Source organism: Trachemys scripta, chromosome 10, assembly GCF_013100865.1.
Source record: "Trachemys scripta elegans isolate TJP31775 chromosome 10, CAS_Tse_1.0, whole genome shotgun sequence".
Taxonomy (NCBI): Eukaryota; Metazoa; Chordata; order Testudines; family Emydidae; genus Trachemys; species Trachemys scripta.
The window spans coordinates 65,539,944-65,561,095 of NC_048307.1; the positions used below are offsets into that span (position 1 = coordinate 65,539,944).

The window sequence follows — 21,152 nt, forward strand, 5'->3', positions numbered from 1 at the left end:
GTTTGAGCACCACTGCAATAGAGGGTGGTTGGGGGGGGGGAAAACCTATCATATTAGTTTAGAGTGACACAATCACTACAGCCTGTTAAAGAAAGAATATGATTTTAAAGGTTTTATTTTTAAAGGCACTATCTACTGCATACTGAGATACAAACAAGCCTTGAAATACTCACCAGTGCATTGGCCTGTTGACGTGAACCTATAGCCAGGTTTACACTCACAGCGATAGCTGCCAGCCGTGTTGACACATTCTGCATTTCGTTGACACACTGGTCCATTCTGGCATTCATCCATATCTATCAATGCAAGAAAGAATATGATTTTTAGGATAAACTGACAATGGACAAGAAAACAAAATGTATTTTTAAACTCAAAGGGATGCTCTCTAACCTACAATTAAGGAATATTTTTGTTTGGTACCAAATTTAATGTATTTTTTTAAATGTAGAGAAAAATATTTCAATGAGAGTAGATTTTTGGTTGGATTTAAATATTTCCCTACCATGATTCTGAACCTGCATGCAATCCATCACTGAAATTCATCCCTTTGCAGGTAGCCAATAGAAGGTTCTTTTGAAGTCTATGGGCCTTTGGCTGGCACTCCGACCATGGGTGAATTTCAACTTGTGACTCCAATCCTGCACTATGAACCATGCAAGTGGACTGCTGTGTCCACACAAAGATCCCCTGAAGTCTCTGAGGCTCCACACTGACCACAGTGCAGGATTGGAGCCCAAGTGTGGAACTCTCAATGACTTTAATAGGAGTTCAACATAAATAGTGACATGCAAATAAGACTTTTAATACCATTCTTTCAGTTTTAATAACCTCTAGTAAAAACACAGGTGAGAACAATTAAGAAAAAAAAATCATTTTCACCCAACAGCTTTTCTTTGAAATATTTTTTTCTTTTGAAAATTCTTAAACTGAATTTAATTATTAATTCTTTACCTGCAACTTAATTGATAAGATTTTTGTTTTAATTAATTTTTCTCCCTGCTGCCTGCCAACAGAGCAGATGAGCAAATGACACATTTTCCATCTGTAATATTGACCACTGTCATTTCCAGTTTATTTACTGCGGGTGGCTGGGGGTTGCATGGGACACACCCATTAACAATAGCTGTACTGTTGTATATAATTCCTACAGGCAAGGAGGATCTGAAATACCTGCTTTCATGAATAATGCAAGCACTAGCTACCCACGAAGAGGGAGACAGCATTAGAAAGAAGACCGAGTGTGAGCCAGTCTGGCAGCTAGAGGTAGTAGTGTGTAATAATGAACATGAGACCTGGGCTTGAATTTGCGTTTTCATTCCTCAAAGTGGCAAGGACTGGAAGCATTACAGAGGCAACATGTGCATTTTCCCAGGGGTGGAGTGTTACCTTGGTTATTCAATAGTAACACCTGGGCAGCAGCAGCGAGTGAGATCTGAAAGCATCTTATTTTAGCTCCCCTGACCAGAATACACCGTGGTGGGAGACGGGGTGCATACAGGAAGGTGAGGAGTTATACAAAGAAACAGATAAGGACTTCAAGAAACTAAACTTTTATTCTGGATGGCCTATTGCCAAGTGCCTAGATTTCATGGACTTGTCAGCTTTCCTAGGAGTGCTTCGGTCCTCTTGGGGAGTGTATATTGTTCCCTGGGAAAGTTATTGCCTACTGGCAGCTGTGTGAAACTGAAGAGATATAGTACCCAAAGCAACTCAGCATTATTCTTCAAGAAGAATATACAAAGCATTTTGTTTGTGTTGTAGCTGTGGTTTTTTTTAATCATACAGTAGGTTTAAAAAGATATATTTTTCATTCCAGATACTATTTTGAATCTTGAAAAATGCATCAGCCACATCCCATTAAAGAGCATCAGCTAATCTATGGGACATAGCAGATGCTCATGTGGACAGGCAGTGTGATCTAGTAGAAAGAGAACTGGACTGGGACTCAGCAGTTATGGGTTCTATTCCTGGATCTGTCACTGACTTGCTCAAATATGAAACCAAAGAACTACTAACTGTGGTATGTAACCTATCATTTAAATCAGCTTCTGTACCAGATGACTGGAGGATAGCTAATTTTTCAAAAAGACTCCAGAGGCAATCCTGGCAATCAGGGCTGGCTTTAGGCCAATTCCACCAATTCCCCCGAATCGGGCCCCGCGCCTAAGAGGGCCCCGCGCCCAGTGGCAGGGCCGCCCAGAGTGGGGGGCAAGTGGCAGAGAATCCCTTCCCTGGCTAGAGGCACCTTTTTAATTTTTACTCACCCGGCGGCGCTCCGGGTCTTTGGTGGTGGGTCCTTCACTTACTCCGGGTCTTTGGCGGCACTTTGGCGGTGGGTCCTTCAGTGCCGCCGAAGACCCAGAGCGAGTGAAGGACCCGCCGCCAAAGACTAGGAGCGTGGCCCGGTGAGTACAAGCCCCACGTGTTTTTTTTATGTGTTTTTTTTTTTTTTTTTAGTCATCCCTGTCGGGGCCCCGTCAAAACTGTTCAAATCAGGCTCCGCACTTCCTAAAGCCGGCCCTGCTGGCAATTACATGCTGGTAAGCTAACTTTAGTACCAGGCAAATAGGTTGAAACTATAGTATAGAACAGAATTATCAGACGCACAGATGATTTGTTGGGGAAGAGTCAATATGGCTTTTGTAAAGGGAAGTCATGCCTCACCAATCTATTAGAATTCTTTGAGGGGGTGAGCTAACATGTGGACAAGGATGATCCAGTGGGTATAGTGTACTTGGACTTTGAGAAAGCCTTTGAGAAAGTCCCTCACAAAAGGCTCTTAAGCAAATAAATCAGTCATGGGATAAGAGGGAAGGTCCTTTCATGGATCAGTAACAAGGAAGAAAGGAGAACAGCAGAATACGGACCCTGGACTTCAGAAAAGCAGACTTTGACTCCCTCAGGGAACTGATGGACAGGATCCCCTGGGAGAATAACATGAGGAGGAATGGAGTCCAGGAGAGCTGGCTGTATTTTAAAGAATCCTTATTGAGGTTGCAGGAAAAAAACATCCCAATGTGTAGAAAGAACAGTAAATATGGCAGGCGACCAGCTTGGCTTAACAGTGAAATCCTTGCTGACCTTAAACACAAAAAAGAAGCTTACAAGAAGTAGAAGATTGGACAAATGACCAGGGAGGAGTATAAAAATATTGCTCAGGCATGGAGGAGTGAAATCAGGAAGGCCAAATCACACCTGGAGTTGCAACTAGCAAGAGATGTTAAGAGTAACAAGAAGGGTTTCTTCAGGTATGTTAGCAATAAGAAGAAAGTCAAGGAAAGTGTGGGCCCCTTACTGAACGAGGGAGGCAACCTAGTGACCGAGGATGTGGAAAAAGCTAATGTATTCAATGATTTTTTTGCCTCGGTCTTCACGAACAAGGTCAGCTCCCAGACTGCTGCACTGGGCAGCACAGTATGGGGAGGAGGTGACCAGCCCTCTGTGGAGAAAGAAGTGGTTTGGAACTATTTAGAAAAACTGGATGAGCACAAGTCCATGGGGCCAGATGCGCTGCATCTGAGGGTGCTAAAGAAGTTGGTGGATGAGATTGCAGAGCCATTGGCCATTATCTTTGAAAACTCATGGCGATCGGGGGAGGTACCGGATGACTGGAAAAAGGCTAATGTAGTGCCCATCTTTAAAAAAGGGAAGAAGGAGGATCCGGGGAACTACAGGCCAGTCAGCCTCACCTCAGTCCCTGGAAAAATCATGGAGCAGGTCCTCAAGTAATCAATTCTGAAGCACTTAGAGGAGAGGAAAGTGATCAGGAACAGTCAGCATGGATTCACCAAGGGCAAGTCATGTCTGACTAACCTAATTGCCTTCTATGAGGAGATAACTGGGTCTGTGGATGAGGGGAAAGCAGTGGATGTGTTATTCCTTGACTTTAGCAACGCTTTTGATACAGTCTCCCACAGTATTCTTGCCAGCAAGTTAAAGAAGTATGGGCTGGATGAATGGACTATAGGGTGGATAGAAAGCTGGCTAGATCGTCGGGCTCAACGGGTAGTGATCAACGGCTCCATGTCTAGTTGGCAGCCGGTTTCAAGTGGAGTGCCCCAGGGGTCGGTCCTGGGGCCGGTTTTGTTCAATATCTTCATTAATGATCTGGAGGATGGCATGGACTGCACCCTCAGCAAGTTTGCAGATGACACTAAACTGGGAGGAGTGGTAGATACGCTGGAGGGTAGGGACAGGATACAGAGGGACCTAGACAAATTAGAGGATTGGGCCAAAAGAAACCTCATGAGGTTCAACAAGGACAAGTGCAGAGTCCAGCACTTAGGATGGAAGAATCCCATGCACTGTTACAGACTAGGGACCGAATGGCTAGGAAGCAGTTCTGCAGAAAAGAACCTAGGGGTTACAGTGGACGAGAAGCTGGATATGAGTCAACAGTGTGCCCTTGTTGCCAAGAAGGCTAATGGCATTCTGGGCTGTATAAGTAGGGGCATTGCCAGCAGATCAAGGGACGTGATCGTTCCCCTCTATTCGACATTGGTGAGGCCTCATCTGGAATACTGTGTCCAGTTTTGGGCCCCACACTACAAGAAGGATGTGGAAAAATTGGAAAGAGTCCAGTGGAGGGCAACAAAAATGATTAGGGGTCTGGAGCACATGACTTATGAGGAGAGGCTAAGGGAACTGGGATTGTTTAGTCTGCAGAAGAGAAGAATGAGGGGGGATTTGATAGCTGCTTTCAACTACCTGAAAGGGAGTTCCAAAGAGGATGGCTCTAGACTGTTCTCAGTGGTACCTGATGACAGAATAAGGAGTAATGGTCTCAAGTTGCAGTGGGGGAGGTTTAGGTTGGATATTAGGAAAAACTTTTTCACTAGGAGGGTGGCGAAGCACTGGAATGGGTTACCTAGGGAGGTGGTGGAATCTCCTTCCTTAGAGGTTTTTAAGGTCAGGCTTGACAAAGCCCTGGCTGGGATGATTTAGTTGGGAATTGGTCCTGCTTTGAGCAGGGGGTTGGACTAGATGACCTCCTGAGGTCCCTTCCAACCCTGATATTCTGTGATTCTATGATTCTAAAAGACAGAAAACAAAGAGTAGGAATAAATGGTCAGTTTTCAGAACGAAGAGAGGTAAATAGTGGTGTCCTCCAGAGACAGGATACTGGGCTAGATGGACCATTGGTCTGGCCCAGTACGGCCGTTCTTATGTTCACAATCACCACAGAGAATGAAGGAAATTCATACCATAATCTTTAATTGTTTAATGACAGTGACTAAGGGCTTTTGTACAGGGCATGGCAAAGCACTCCAGAGAGATGTGATATGTTACATGCACTAATGTGCTGTGCTCTAACTGTATAGACCTCTACAGACCATGCTGACGTGCTCTAAAAGGTACCTAGTTATCTAGTCCAGGCAGCTAGAGCACAACATGCGAGCTCTCTCTACAAATCACATCATTCTAGGGCGTTCTGCCAGCCCCGAGTAGCCAACCCCTAACACACTGCTAGGGAACGTTTATCCAGATTTATTTGATATGAAAATCCACTACAATATTTTTGAGCATGCCTTTCGAATATTTACACAAATCTTGTTTTCATTAGGAAAAAAAATATCAGCTTGGAAGTGAACGCTGGTCTTGATCTGACATGGGAAGACCACCCACTGCTCATCTTTACATCCAGACCATGAAAAGTAAGAAGATTCACTTGCCACAACTGGTTGACTCAAACTCATTCAAGACCTTTATACTAGTTGGAAAGTATAATACTTCGTTTCCAACAGAAAAAATACATGGCACCAGAATTTCCAGCGGAAAGCCAAAATGTCTTCATTAAGACACTCCTGGCCCACATTTCTCTGATCCTAGTAAATACCCTTGTTATTGATGAATTTGCAAGTATATCAGATTTGCCAGCGTTTGCGTTACCAGCTGACTAATGATCCAATTTCTATTTGTGATGGAATTATAAGCCTCTTACCTTCGCAGATCAGCAACTTGTCATTGTAAAAGAATCCCACTGGACACTCGCATCTGAAGCTGCCAACCATGTTTATACAGACTCCATTCTCACAGACTCCGGGGATCTCTCGGCATTCATCAATATCTGTAACAATTGATTTTTACATAGTCTGAAAGTGCCAATTCATTCAATCCCCTTCTATAGAAATGTTTTCTTATTCTCATGGGATATTATCACAATGTTTATATTAGCAGTATGATCCTATTACAGTGTAAAAAGGTATCAGACATTCAATAAATTCCTACACATGCTGGAAAGCTGACTAGTCTACTCAATGGCTCTCATTTTTCACTATATCCAAGATATGCCCAGCCCAGGGCAAGTTAGGCTTGCGCAGGACTCTCAAATTCCATCCCCTATCTGATCTGTCCACTCCCTGCCCCTGACATGCCTCCTGCTATCTGTTATGCTGGAGGTGAGGCTGCAGGTGTGAGAAGCAGCAGAGCCATCTTCACCAGCCTGCAGAACTGCAGAAAGTTCCCCTGCATGGGGGAAATTCTCCACTTGCCCTTTCTAGCCACTTTAAGGCCACTTTGTGCTACTCACATGGAACAAAGTGTCCTTAGGGGACCAGAGAATCCAGCCTAACCTATTTTGTTGTCAGGTGAGAGTAATATAAACTGAGCTTCTTCTGTATTAATAATAAAAAAAAGCTCATCATTCTCTAAGAGGCGGATCAAAGAACTCACTGAAGTCAATGGAAAGACACTGTCTTTAGACCATGCTGTCCTTCAGCATTTGTTATAACTCAACTTTACATCCACTTCCACCATCTGTTAAATCTTGGTTAGTTTTATGCCCTTTTACAAAAGTTCTGCAGTGGCGTAAGCCAGTATGCCTGCTGCAGTGGTTTTCAATCTTAACAGTGTGGGTCACATATGCAGTTCTCCATGGGCTATGTGGGCCACATCTACACACTATCTATACTACCTGTAGGGCGCTGAGGATGTCACATGGGCTGCAGCTGTGTGCTGATTGGGCCGCAAGTGGGCCATGGGTTGAGAACCACTGGCCTAGTGTGTGTAAGAAGTGGGAGTGGCTACTACTGCCCTCCTGAAGAAGTAAAAGAAGCAGTTCAGGTATCACAACCCAGCAAGTCCTATGAAGGTCCCAAGAGTCACTGAAAAAGTGTGTGTTTGCTGCACAATGTATCAGTGTGGCTGGTGGCTAGGGATATACTAATACATGAGGACACCAAAAGTCAGTTGCATTGGCTGCTGCACTCCAGTTAGAACAAGGCTAGCAGAATAAAATACTACAGCTGCCAGGGTGCAGACTGCAACACGTGCTATTAACTGCTACTGCAGGATCTGCATATGGTGCACATTTACATTACTCCATCCCTACCTAGGGTGACTCCATCCTCATTTGCACAGTGCACACCACATTACGTTGTACACAGGGCCACTCTAGGCACTAGCGCTCCAAGCATGTGCTTGGGGCGGCACTTTCCAAGGGGCGGCACGCTCTGGCTCCTTTTTTTTTTTTTTTTTGGTTGCTTGGGGCGCAAAAAGCCGGGAGCTGGCCCTGAGCGGAGGTGAGCTACAGCGGTTGGGGGCGCGGGGTGGGCCACAGGAAGTAACCCGGGGGGAGCCAGCTCACCTCCGCTCCACTGCCGCCTGCTCCCCCGAGCGCACCACGCTCCGCTTCTCTCCCCCCCTCCCAGGCTTGCCGTGCGAATCAGCTGTTTTGCGGCAAGCCTGGGAGGGAGGGGGGAGAAGCAGAGCGGCAGTGGCGCGCTCATGGGAGCAGGCGGAGCGGAGGTGAGCTGCGGCGGCAGGGGGCCCGGTGAGGGCCGCAGGAAGTAACCATGGGGGGGGCAAAGGAACCATTCCCCCCCGCCAGCTCATCTCTGCCTCCTCCTCCGAGCGCTCCGCTTCTCCCCGCTCTCTCCCAGGCAAGCCTGGGAGGGAGGGGTAGAAGGGGAAATGCGGCGCGCTTGGGGGAGGAGGCGGAGCCGGGGATTTGGGGAAGAGGTTGGAATGGGTCGGGAAGGGGCGGAGTTGGGGCGGGGCCAGGGGGGCGCAGGGAAATTTTTTTGCTTAGGGGAAAAAACTTGGATCCGGCCCTGGTGGTACAGACAAGGCTCAGACCATGCAGGGCTGGACACAGTCTCACGTGACTGCCTCTGATTGAGCAGGTGATGGGGCAGGTACTTTACTACTTGCCACTTAAAACTTATGTGTAACTTAATTTGCTGGTCATAGGGTGCATGATGATTTTGGTCAATGAGATCTGGTGCTTTGCTCCTCAGAAGACCAGGAACAAAATGTACAGTATGTTTCTAGTAATTCCTTTCCATATTATACACTATATCTTATTAGAATTGATTGATTAGATCCTATTGTAGGGTTCTATAGTGCCCATCACCATAATATATGGAGGATAATTCACTTTGTTGCTGTCTATATACTATAGTTCTGCTCGTCTGTTGTACAACGCTTGCTCCACCTCTTATTTGTCTTTTCGTGGGAATAAAAACAAAAGGAAGCCCGCACGAGGGACGAATTTGGCCTCTTTGACAAAACAAAACAAAAAGAGAAAACGAGGAATTCATTTGTCACACACAATACCAATGTTACACATGATACCGCATGTGAGAAATATTCTAGTGAACAGAAAAAGGGATTGTTGGGTTAAATCAATACACGGAGGGATTGGTGTGAAATGTCAGATTAAATCTGTGCTTTAGTCAAAAGGAAACACTTCTAATTCCTCTGAAACCCAATGTTCATTGGCCTTATTCTCAGAACCTCTCCGCTCTCTGGTGTCTACAAGCCATTCATCTAGCTCAATTACCATTTCTTCAGAGCTTTAGATTGCCGTGATCACAAGCAGCAATAATCAGAGCTGCCAGCTAGGAGGAGTTAAATCAGATCCTGCAAACTTTCTGCCTAAAACAAGGGTTAAGGGTTGCACAGAAGGTTGAATTTCGTGGCATTGTTTAGTCTTTATTCCTCTCCAGGAAAGAGCTGACTGTGAAAACAATGCCTCCCTTTCCCAGTACATACGTAGCGTGGAATTTAACTCCAAACAGTAATCACAACTCACCAACTGGTAAACCTGTATAAATGTCAATGAAGAAACCAGGCCTTTGACTTCCACAGAGTGTTGCAAATTCATCTGTAACAGAAAAAAAAAAAGACAACGGTTATCTTGAATGTATCAAATTAAGCGAGTAATTTCACCCCAAGCCTGAGAGAAATGCAGTCTCCACTTTTTTCTGTACCTTTTGAGGGACGGATTTTCAAAAAAGGTATGTGGTACCTTGCATGAGTGCACATTCTATTGCCAGATTTGTAATGGGGTTCTGATCCCAAGCCCAGTGAAGCCAAATGGAAAGACTCTCATTGGCTTCAGGGGGCTTTGGATTGGATATTTATTCAGGTATTATTATTAGGTACACACTTGTCAGGTTAAGTGGGTGCATTGTACTTTGTATGCACAGGTCCGGGTCTGTACTTCACAAACCTGTGTCGTAATTAGGAAATCAACACATTATTTTCAAAAATTGCAAATGACCAGGATGGAGCCAGTTCTCAGGTCTGATAAGTCTGTTTTGCGCCTGCTCGTCAGCATGAAGCAGAGGAACACCTAGTGGATCCAGCTTGATGAAGATTCCCCCAGTGTGGAGGAATCGTGCAATGGCACAGGACTGTCAGAGCGACTCCTAAGCTACACGCTTCCTGTATCCCGCATAGGTATCATCCTTGGAAGGGGTGGAGGTGCCCCTGCAATCCCTTGGCTGCTGGAAAGGCTCCTTGGGGCTCTTGGCAGCAATGGGTAAAATACAATTGTGTTTTATGATGAGGACTGCGCTGGGCCTGGCTGCCCCAGGATCAGGGGAACATACAGATGGCTTAGCACCACCTATGACACCACTCCTGGTCACATGCCAAACACAGCTTGGCTGGCCCATAGCATCTGGCCCATACACGTTTGTCAAAGGGGACAGATGGACATTCGTGCAGAACAAAGTCCTCCAGTAATTCACAGAACAGGCAGAGCATAGCAGCAGGAATGCAGAGTGCTCTACAATGACCTACTCATGTGCCTCAACTCTTACTTGAAAGGATCATCTCCAGGGCACAAGTATAATGAGAAATGTATTATTTCATATTTGTATATTGTACACATACACAATTGTACAAAATACATAGCACTTTCCTCTCTCTAGCAATTCATTTTATAGCAGCTTGCAGTAATCGTATTGTTAACAGGGCCTTCGGGTAGCTTTCAAATTAAACATACCAGTGCTAGGGATAGGGCATTGTTCACAAGGCTTATTCCATGCACGTCCAATATTGTAGGAACAGCAGCACATTTTCTTGGTCATATTGAAGAGCAGTTCTCCATCACAGGTTTGATTGTCAGCATAATAATTTCTGTAGCACAGACTCCTCCTCATATCTGCAAAGAAAACAAAAGTATAATGATGGTACTGTGTGTTAGCACTTCGCTGAAATATATGAAGTGTCAATGAGAGACCACTCTTATTAGACAGCCTCCTTTCCCCAAGTTCCTGAGCACAGTTCCATGCTACCTTTACTAGGTCACCTCTTTTAAACATCTGATTTGTAGGTCCCTCAAGCAGTCACTGAAGGAAGCTTGTTCAGTAGTGTTTTATATTAGTGACCCTCAGCCATTGTGGAGTCACCCCTAAAATTTACAACAAAAATCATTCCCCCTCCCCCAAAACTGGCCATAACTCAAAGCAGGCTCAAAGGATTCACTAAGGCCTGCAAACCCTGGCTCAGACTTGAGCAAACCTGAACACATTTATGGCTGATCTTAAAATCATGCATAGTTTATAACGTCACATCATTCTGATGCAAAACCAGGTGAAACTCAGTGGTTTTCCCAAATTTCACATGGAGATTTTAGGTCTGTATCAGCTCAAAAGCCAAAGTGAAAGATGGACGGGGCCAAACACAGCTAAACTGAAACCAAAGGAAACAAGATTGCCACACAGTGCAGAAACCACCCAAAACCTCAGGGGAGTTACTGCAAAGCGTCTACACTGTGATAAATCTTGAGAGGTGGACCCAAATCTGTACTCACTGACACCGTTCAAGGGTTGTGTGGTGTCAGGAACTGGAGCATTTAGCCCATCTTCTCTTGATAAATGTCCTTATAATAGTGCAGGCCACTACTGTATGCACTATTTTACAACAGTACACATTCAGAGTGAGATTGTGCCTAGCCCTGCACAGATTGTGAGGCAAAGGTCACGGGGTCTCTATCTTCTGGTCCGGAGCAAGGGCTGGGCACTGTATCAATTCTTGAGCATAAGGACAGGCATCACAAGGAGTCTGGGATCTATCAGCACCACTGGTGTTAGACTCCCCAAAACAGGAGATATAGGACAAGTGTGCAGCCATGGCTAACAATGCCTTTGTGAGCTCTGCTGGGGCGGTGTACATCACCCCTAATATGGCCAGTGGTTTTACAGCCGCAGTCTGGCCATAATGCTCCACAAAGATATGGTTATTGGTCTTTTGGGGCCCGATCTTGGTTCCACTAAAGTCAATGGAAGTTTTGTCACTGACTTCATTAGGAGCAAGAACAAGCCCTTGATGTTAGGAATTTCCACCATAAAAACATTACAGCCAGCCAACAGTTTTTACAATGAACTCTCCAGTTGGGAGGTCTGTGCAGAGATCAATACCAGATATGGCTCATGAAAACTCACCCTTGCCAAGAGATTAAAATGTGAAATTCATACCATACAAAGAGTAAATATGACACTTTCTGCTGTGGGAATAAGGAAATGGGAACATGCAGTTATGCTGATTTAAACAGACTCTACATTGATCTGTGAATTGTGGTATTTAGTAAAGCTCTGACAAAAACCTGTCTTCATTGACTTAATACAAATAAAGAAATAGGACAGAACCTTGGTTGGTGTCAATCGACATTAACTCCATTCAAGTCAATGCTAATTCTTTTGTATAAGTGAACTCCATAGAGCTAGGCTGAATTACATCATCGGAAGCCCTGACATGCAATGTAGAAGGAACACTTTAAAAAAAACATACCCATACAGTTGTTGCCACCATTGACTTGCATGTAGTCGGGAGGACAGATACAGGTGTAGTTCCCAACAGTGTTATAACAAGTGCCAGGCCCACAAATGCCAGGTGTATCACATTCATTAATATCTATAAGAAAACAACAAGACATTAAATAATTGCAGCAGATTTTGGTCTAAATTTCTTTTGTGAATCGGTGAATTTGGGTTAAGCTGTTTTAGCAGCGCTCAGGGTAACAATGTACTCGCTGGGGGCACTTAAAGAAAATCTGAGCTGCTGGGTCATGATGGGGCAGGCCTGCATGGCAGAAGGGGTATTCCATGATTAAACAGGTCTATAGGTGAACCTAAGGGCCTCACAACTAGCCAGGGGAGTGGGCCCCTGGCATATTCAATGGGTCCAGAACAGTGAGAATCCATTTCCTCTCTGTTATCCAGAAAAATTTTGGAGATGCTTTGAAATAAGGTGGTATCAGGACAGATCACACATTCTACACTCCTGGTCTCTATCTCTTTGTGACAAAAGGGCTCAGTGATCAGTCTGTCCAGGTGTGTCTGCATCCATAAGTCTGACAGGGGTCTATAGCTGGTGGATAGAGGCAGAGAACCCATCTGATCACAGGATGCTGCAGTGGACTGCTCAGGCCTTTAGGGAATTTGAGCTATTGAGCAGGGAAGGTGAAAGAGCTGCATCCATTAAATGATGCCACACACACACATCAAGGGGTTCCAAGCCAAGGGAACAGGATAAAACTGGAAGCTTAAAATATATTAAAAAAATCACTAAGTAGCCTTCTGCATTTTAAACAATCTATAGGGATAGGTAGATTTATATCTCCTCTCTACTGCACACGAAACCAGATGCTGAGCTCCATAGGATGCAGAACTTCACAGAAAGTATGTGTGTCTGATTTTTAATTTAAATTTTTAATTTAATTCTCCAGGGCATGAATCTTCCTGTTGGTTTGCACAGGGCTCTACACGTTGTGGGCACTATGAGAAACAAACAATTATAGCAATGAGCTGGGAGGCTGAAGGCAACCTGGAAAATGAAAAACTAGTGCTCAGATTTGGGGCGTTGGACTAAAACTTCATACAAAATACAACCCGATGGCTGCAGGACTGGGTTTAAGTATATGGCCGTGATGTTCTGAATGCATGCTACCTACTGCAGGAGAGAAAGGGAGAGGGAAGGTTGTAGTAAAACAAATATTTTCCGTCAGAGTCTCAGATCATCATGCTTTAGCCTGCAGGAAGATGGACAATGAGCTATGGTTAAAATGGATGATGCCATTTAATCCAGCCCAACAAACACAAGCAGCAAGCTTGTTGGTTTCAGCGCATGGTCACATAAAGAATTATATTGTCCATCAGCAAACTGCTATTTCTTAGAGATGATCGAGAAATGATATTTTTATGCAACTGGAAACCGAAAACAGTAAGATTTTGTGTTTTTGATGAAAACCAGAAAATGTTAAGCAAACATTTGCAAAAACTTCCATTTAATCCAAAAGGAATTTTCTGTTGAAAAACTCTTTTAAGGGAAAGTTTTTGACCAGCTCTACTATTTCTGCAATTGCACTGTTGGTGTTCTTTTAAGGAACAGGTCATTTTGATGGATGCTCAGTTGCCAGTCGTTGATAAGAAATAAATGCCCATGCCGAGTAAACCCTAAGATTACATACCATCACAGACTCGAGATTCTTCGTTCAAATAGTAACCATTTGGACACTGACAGTGGAAACTACCAAATGTATTAATACATTTTCCTCCTTGGCAAAGTCCAGGTAGTTCTTGACACTCATCAATATCTAACAAAGTAACAAGACTAACATTATTTCATGCCACGAAAAATCAAGTTAGTCATAGAATGTTGCAATTTAAGACAGGTAAAAGCATGAAAAAATAAGCATTACCCTCCAATATAACTGTAATTGGGTTTGGTCGGAATCCTTCCCCTCCAGGGCACAGAACCTTATATTCAGCTGAAAACAAAAGAGATTTTATTAACCTAAAATAGTTTAAACATCTTCATCACAATGATCTTTGAACTTGTAAAGCTTATTATAGCACATTATAAAACAGCCTAATACTGAAACAAGGCCCCACTGTGCAAAATCAGGTATCACTTTTCTCCTTGGCTAACACAGACTCTGGTGTCCAAGCAATAGCACAACCATGCAAGAGCCATTACAATGCACCTGCTGATTGATAATATTTCAAAGCCAGCAGATTTTGTACCATGACTGGTGTAATTTTCAGGCAGTTTAGTACTTGTATGTACCTAGTACATTATTTTACTAGCATTCCCACTATCTAGAGAAAGTGAAGAGAGACAGAAAGAAGCACGCATATATGGTTAGGTATAATCCAGTAAAGTTGACTTACTTGAGTTCACAGGTGGGCAATGTTCACAGGGAACCCCCCACGCTCTCCCCAGGGAGCAACAGCAAGAGGCCTTGGAAACAGCAACCCCAATCTCATTACTGCAGACTAGATCTCCATTGTCTCCTCGTGGTTTAATATCCAAGTAACAGTTGCCAGACCGTGTGTCTATTCAAAATGCACACAAAAACAAACATTACATCTGATGGAAGGGAAGAAAGTTTTGTTTCCTTGTGCTTCCCCTCTCTGTCTGTCTGTCCCCATCTATTGTCTCTTGTCTCATGCTTCGGTTGTAAGCTCTTTGGAGCAGGAACCATCTTTTTGTTCTGTGCTTGTACAGCGCCTAGCACAACGGGGTCCTGGTCCATGATTAGGGCTTCTAGGTGCTATGGTAATACAAATAAATGAATTAATGATATTTGGGCAGTCTCAATGTTGAGAGAGAGCGAGAGCTCCAAATTACCTTCATTTCACATGAGAAAGCTGTGGTTGGAAGTAATTTACTGTCACGATTACATTGGGCAGCACCTCACCCTGCGAACAGTCTCACTGCAATCAGTGGGACTGCTCATAGACTAAGGAACTTCTGAGCAAGAGCAGACCCAGGTCCTTCATCATTTAGGTGCCTATTCTTATTCTCACATGCTTGTATTAGCACCTTCCTCCAATCCTAGGAACTGCTCCTCTTTCCTGTCCTTGAAATTAATGAGATTTACAAATGAAACCATCTATTCAACACATACACTTAGACATTAAAATGCATTTCCACCGAAGGAAACAATCCAGGACCAGGGAGGTTCTGAGAAAGTTGGGGCCTATTCCTCCAGAATTTACTCACGAGAGTATCTCCTTTGATGATGATAATTAAGTCTGGCTGAGTTGCATTCAAAGCAGGATCCAAGGGTGTATGCTGGCTTTATGCCACACGTTTGTGTTTCTTCAGTCTTAAGGCCAGACAGAGGCTGGTTTGGCCCTGGTGCAATTTAAAGCAGCCTCTAAATTGTGCACAGCTGCAACAAGCCCCAAGGGGCTATTCTGGCAGCAGGGAATGGCTGAAGTGCAGTACTGCTCAGGCCACATTCCCTACCCTTCACCACACCCTATTAGCCAGGAGCAGTAGGGCGGGAACTGCAGAGTCTGCTCCAAGAGCTTTCCATCATACCCTGGGAATCCTCAGCTGGCTGTTTAAGCTAGAGTTACTGCCCCTTTGTGCCACTTTGTCTCTAAATAATACAGGAAATGACAGCTTACCAACACAGCCAACACGGGTGGGGTTCAGCTCAAAATCGGGAGGGCACTCACAGGTGTAACTGCCAGCGGTATTGATACACTTGCCACTGATACAGGTGGTGGGATCTGCACATTCGTTAACATCTGAAACAACAAAGGGGCAGATAGAGAATTCCCCAATATTCCACCTAAACCAACAACATGCCAGGTGTCAGAATGTCAGTCTCAGGAAATAATCAGCTCCGTTGCTTGTTGTGGGGTGTATGTTCCCTCTACAGAAATCTACACACAAAAAACCACCACTGAAACTGTGGAAACAGAGCACTAGTCCAACATGAATTCAATATTTCACTGAGAAATGCTTCATTTTTGCCAGAAAGAATGATTCTACATAATGAAATGCACCATAAGAGAGGCCAAAACATTAATCGCATTGGTCAAAAATATCAAGCAGAGAAATCATGTTGAGGGCCATATTGTCCCATGTGTCTCTGGGAGCAGAAAGTACAGGGCCCAGCAGATCCCAACCTGTGGGAGACGTGGAAGGAAAGGCACGACACCTCTTCCCTTGACCAGTGGAACCCCAGGGATTCACACCTCAGCAGGGAACAGATTCGGGGATGACCGCATAGCCCGCAAAATCAGGCAAAATATTTGTATGTAAATTCCTACTGTGCCTATTTTGCCCACTGTGCTGTTTTGCACTGAAGGATCTAGTGTAGTTCCATACTTTCTTATTTATAATCTAATTGTTATGATATAGCTAGAGCTTTGCTTAAGGAGTTGGTCAAGATAACAACCGCTATGTTCAGAGGCTGCTCAAGAGTCTGCAACTCTAGACAAAACTTTGGTGTGCTGCTGGTTCCTCTTAGTCGTAGAGCAGAGGATTTGGCGTTTGAGTGAGTGGCATTGTGACCTGACACACTGGGTCATAACAACACTCAAATTGGGCCCAGCTGCCCCTCTGACACGATGGATGCCCTAGGTAACAGCCCAGTCCATTGACAGCTAGCTGTGTTAAAAATGATCTTGTTTAAAACCAGTCTTCACCTGTGCAGTTACCACCGGTTCTGTCCAGTTCATAGCCTGTCTCGCACTCGCATCGGAATAGACCAGGGAGGTTATGACAAGTCCCATAGACACAGATGTTAGGAAGGGAGCACTCATCAATATCTGTAAGAACAAAAAGGAGGGGAAAATTAGGTTCCGTGATATTTTCGCTATAAACTTCGGACTAAAATCTTGTCTGAATAAGCGTTCAGAAAACTAAGCATGGAACTGGATTCTGATTGCTCCTGCATGTTTTGTAAAATATATTTTAGATTTGCAATACTAATATATAGGATTTGCCTTTGTACCCAACAGAGTCCAATCTAGAACCCCTTACTTAATTGCTTTGGAAGTGAAATTCAGCTCTATGCAGATGGCCAGCACAAGGGGTTGAAGGGTTAAGTGGGACTTAAGTGATGCACAGGCTTTTCCAAATAAATTAAATTCACCTTTTATTCAGTTTTACTGCGTATGACAGATTATTAGACATACTGTGCTTATTTCTTGGGTGTAACTTCTATGGTGTTTTGCCTGAGTGAGGACTGCAGTATCAGACTCACTGTTTATAGTATACTTATATGAACTGCATAATGAATGACTAACTTGATCCAGTAACAAAGAGACCATGTTTACAAAGGACTTTAAAATACTTCTGCAGTTAGCATACACACCAGAGAATTCAAGAGAAGATTGTTGTAGCAACAGGAGAGAGGCACCATGCAGGCTGTTAAAGTTAGTTTGAAGATTATATAGTTTCAAAGTAAATGGTTTCATAGATGAAATACTAAGAAATCTAATTTTGTTTTTAGTTTACACAGAATTTCAACTTTCACAATTCATGCCTCTTCCTTTATTAGTAAGAAACAATACACCAAACAAATTTTGCTGGAAAAAGTACTAGATCCTATTTATAGTGTGCTTATGAACTTCATCAAATACCAGTATCTATAATGCATTGAGGATGGTTGAGTTGAAAGATCTCAGCCTTGGGGAAAATATGCATTTATTTATGGATCGGAGCAAACAATTCACAAGGAGTTATTCATTCATTACGTTTCTCTTCTTGTTCTATTAGCAAACAGATTGCAAAAATTCTAACTTATTTTCAACACTCAAAATTATTTGTGATTTTTTAAGTAACTTCCCCTCTATTATTTGAGTAGTTTGTAAACAATTAAGTGAGAAAATTCAAGATTTAAATTTTTATATTTATGCTGTCTAGGTTATTTGTCATATAGTGTCTTATGTTCCTCGAATGGATGACTTAAATTACTAAATTACTACAACATGAACTGTGGCTTTCAAATGTTCCAATCAAATATACAATTTGAAACATGATTGCAGCAAACATTTGCTTTTCACAAGTATTTGCACTAGCAAAGCTCAAGCGCTTGAAAGTTCATATAAAAGGGCCGCAAAGAGTTGACTGGCAACACACTTTCGAATCTGATCAGACATTCATAGGATTTAATTCCCCATTGTTTGCTCAGATCTGTTTCTTTATTAGCTTAATAAACTGTGCCCTTCTGCAGGGCTGACATATATATGCTTTTGCCCAACTGCACCAAACCGCAGCAGACCTGGGACTGATCTAAAGCCTACTGAAGTCATTGAAAGTCTTTCCATTGACTTCAGTGGGCATTGGCTCAGTCCCTTGCTTCCCACACACTGCTCTCGCTATAGGTTAAAGGCAATATTATGACAACCTCTGCTGAAGAGATATGAGCAGAAAGGGAGACAGGAAAAAAAGTGATCAAGGGGAAGTAGTGGCTGAAAAGCCTTTGGATCACCAGATCAGTGAATAACTAGCTTTGTGGCAGTAAAAGATTCCTCAAAGAGCTGTTTTTATTCTCCATAGCTATGTGTTTAGAGCTCTGAAACCAAAATCAGTGTCCAGATGCATGAACTGAAAAAAGTAACAAAAAACTTTACCCTAAAATATTTTGGAAGCTAATGCAGTTTTCAATAGTAAACATAACTGCAACCAACTGTAACATTTTTCAAATATAAAATATTATTCAGGCAGATTTTGTCGAGTGTTGTTTAAAGGTTACAGTGAATTACCTTCACATGCTTTCCCATCTGGACTTGGTAAAAATCCCATATCACATTCACAGCGATACCCTCCGGGGGCATTGAGACATTGCCCATTCTCACAGAGATTCAGGTTTTCTGAGCATTCATCAAGATCTGTTAAAGGAAGAGGAATTGCATTATATTGTAAATATTTTTTCTCACTGATGTTCAGTTCAGCTAAGACACATATATATTCAAAAGTCTTAACTGTTACATTAATTGAGAACATTTGCAGAAGAAATTGTAGTCAGGTTATGTGCAGCTCTTGTCATACTAAAAGGCTTGGGGCATTTCTGTCACTTTGAAAATACAATTTCTAATGAAAAGGAAAAAAAGAAGCCATTAGTCTAGATTTTTAAAAGTGGTTAAAATTAGCAAGAAGTGGAGGGAGATTGGTGACTGCTGTGTAACAGTAGAGCCCCAACTGAGATCAGGCCTCTACTATATGAGGTGCTGTACAACGTACAAATAAATGGTAAGAGATAGTCTCTGCTCCAAAGAATTTCCACTCTAACATGACAAAGAGAGAGAGTGGAGACAGAGCCAGACAGTGGTGAAGGTCATCCGATGGGTCAGTGGCCGAGCTGGGAACAGTGCCCTAGCCACTGGACTACACTGCCTCTCAGAAAGTTTGGCTCTTAGTCTTTAGTTGACATTGTACACATCACAAAAACAGCACGTTTGCTGCAATGCAGCTTGGCTGGCAGTCTCAGCTTACAGAAATCCAGGACTGGAAAAGCAAAGATACTGCATATCAGGATTGATGTGCACACATTGCCAAAGCTGTGCAGAAACACTACACAGTACTAGTCTACTCTAGTGCATTCTATCCAGCTCTCAAATTCATGAGTAATAAGCATGACAAGGATTTCAAGGTGAATTCTATCAAAATTAAGAAACTTAATTAATACTCATTAAAAAAACTCCCAAAGATACAGTTCATATCCGCTTCAAAATTAAGGAAGAACATATAGAAAGTAAAAAAATTGAGGTTACAAAGGCCATTTGAGAAGCTGAATCAAATTCAAGAATGAATTGTATAAAGAGCATTAACAGAATAATTCAAATGTAATTAACGTCAAGCATGTGGTGCTAGATTCTCAACTGGTGTAAACCGGTACAGATAACAGAGCGCTGCTGATTTACCCCAGCTGAGGATCCGGCCCACTCTCTGTATCTCTATATATTGTAGGGGTTCATACTGCAGCCTATCAATGTAGTATCATATAGTATCAACTTCTACATCAAATTAGTCGCAATAGCAAAGTTCCTAGTGACTGATGTGACGTGCTAATCTGTTCTTCAAAGTAGAAGACTTAAGTCTGGGTGGGGAATTTCTCTGGTGACAATTTACACAGGACATTATTCAAAAGTAGCTACTTTGGCCCATCTACGTATGAGCACCACATCCTGAGGGTACTACGCTGATCATGCAATAAGAGGGCAGTGACCACATGCTCACTTCTGAAAAGGAAAAAAAAAAAAAAACATTTTAGGCAACTATACAAAGGAATTTTAACAGATGTGCCCTATTACTCAAATGTTATGTGGGTGGCCAATAATCTGGTTTGTTAACTGGTCCAATTATACCACCATGCGCTGTTTTAATAAGTTTGCCACCCACATCTCTTTACAAGCAACAGTTATGAAAACCTTCCATTCTCACAAGGGAAAAAAAAATGCTGTCAAGTTATACTGGTCAACTTTTTCATGCCAGATGATGTCATGCTACGTGAAATGGGAGACATCGCAACATGACATATCATAATACACCTTAACATGAGGATGGAAAGTGTCAAAGAAAACACTTTGCTGCCCAATCCTAATCCTGTAATTGATACATACTTAAAAGTCCAATTCAGTGGGAATTCTGCACATAGAAAGACTGCAGGATCAGGTTTTAGATTTAGATTGTAAATATTGACCCAACATTGCACATTTAAATTAGTCTACCTGTAAGTAGTGGGTAAATTTTCCCTAGAACTAGTCACTACGATGCATGTTATATGCTGAGAGCTGCATCACTCCAAAAGAAAGCTCACCTGTACAAGTGAAGCCATCCCCAGTGTAGCCGTCCTTGCAAAGGCAACGGTAAGAGCCCATTGTGTTCTTGCAATTGGCATGTGGGCTGCACATGTGTGTTCCATTGGAGCATTCGTCCAGATCTTTAATATAACAAAAATTGCATTAGTAAAACCAAATCCATCATCAATGCAACCTCTAAACTCCTCAGTTCATAGCACAGGGAAACGCTACTTTAAATAATCTTTTACAAAAACAAGACACACATTTATGATTTTTTACTTGACATGTTTTAACAGATTTTAATAAAACACCCGGCATTTATCACTGGATATTCTGGGTTGGTGCATTCAGTAGTTTAGAGCAGTCCAGCTG

General features: G+C 42.9%; 1 protein-coding gene across 2 annotated transcripts in view; it reads right to left on the reverse strand.

The window, feature by feature from the left end:
- FBN1 (fibrillin 1) overlaps positions 1-21,152 on the reverse strand; it is a 213,841-nt gene that overhangs the window by 37,561 nt on the left and 155,128 nt on the right. For both annotated transcript variants that reach the window (XM_034783356.1, XM_034783357.1), the window contains exons 34-45: positions 20,798-20,920; positions 18,744-18,869; positions 16,680-16,802; positions 15,651-15,773; positions 14,403-14,567; positions 13,931-13,999; positions 13,700-13,825; positions 12,022-12,144; positions 10,235-10,393; positions 9,035-9,106; positions 5,942-6,067; positions 174-296 (exon numbers count right to left, since the gene is read on the reverse strand). In XM_034783356.1, the coding sequence (XP_034639247.1) occupies positions 174-296; positions 5,942-6,067; positions 9,035-9,106; positions 10,235-10,393; positions 12,022-12,144; positions 13,700-13,825; positions 13,931-13,999; positions 14,403-14,567; positions 15,651-15,773; positions 16,680-16,802; positions 18,744-18,869; positions 20,798-20,920 (1,458 nt within the window). The remainder of the gene's footprint in view (positions 1-173; positions 297-5,941; positions 6,068-9,034; positions 9,107-10,234; positions 10,394-12,021; positions 12,145-13,699; positions 13,826-13,930; positions 14,000-14,402; positions 14,568-15,650; positions 15,774-16,679; positions 16,803-18,743; positions 18,870-20,797; positions 20,921-21,152) is intronic.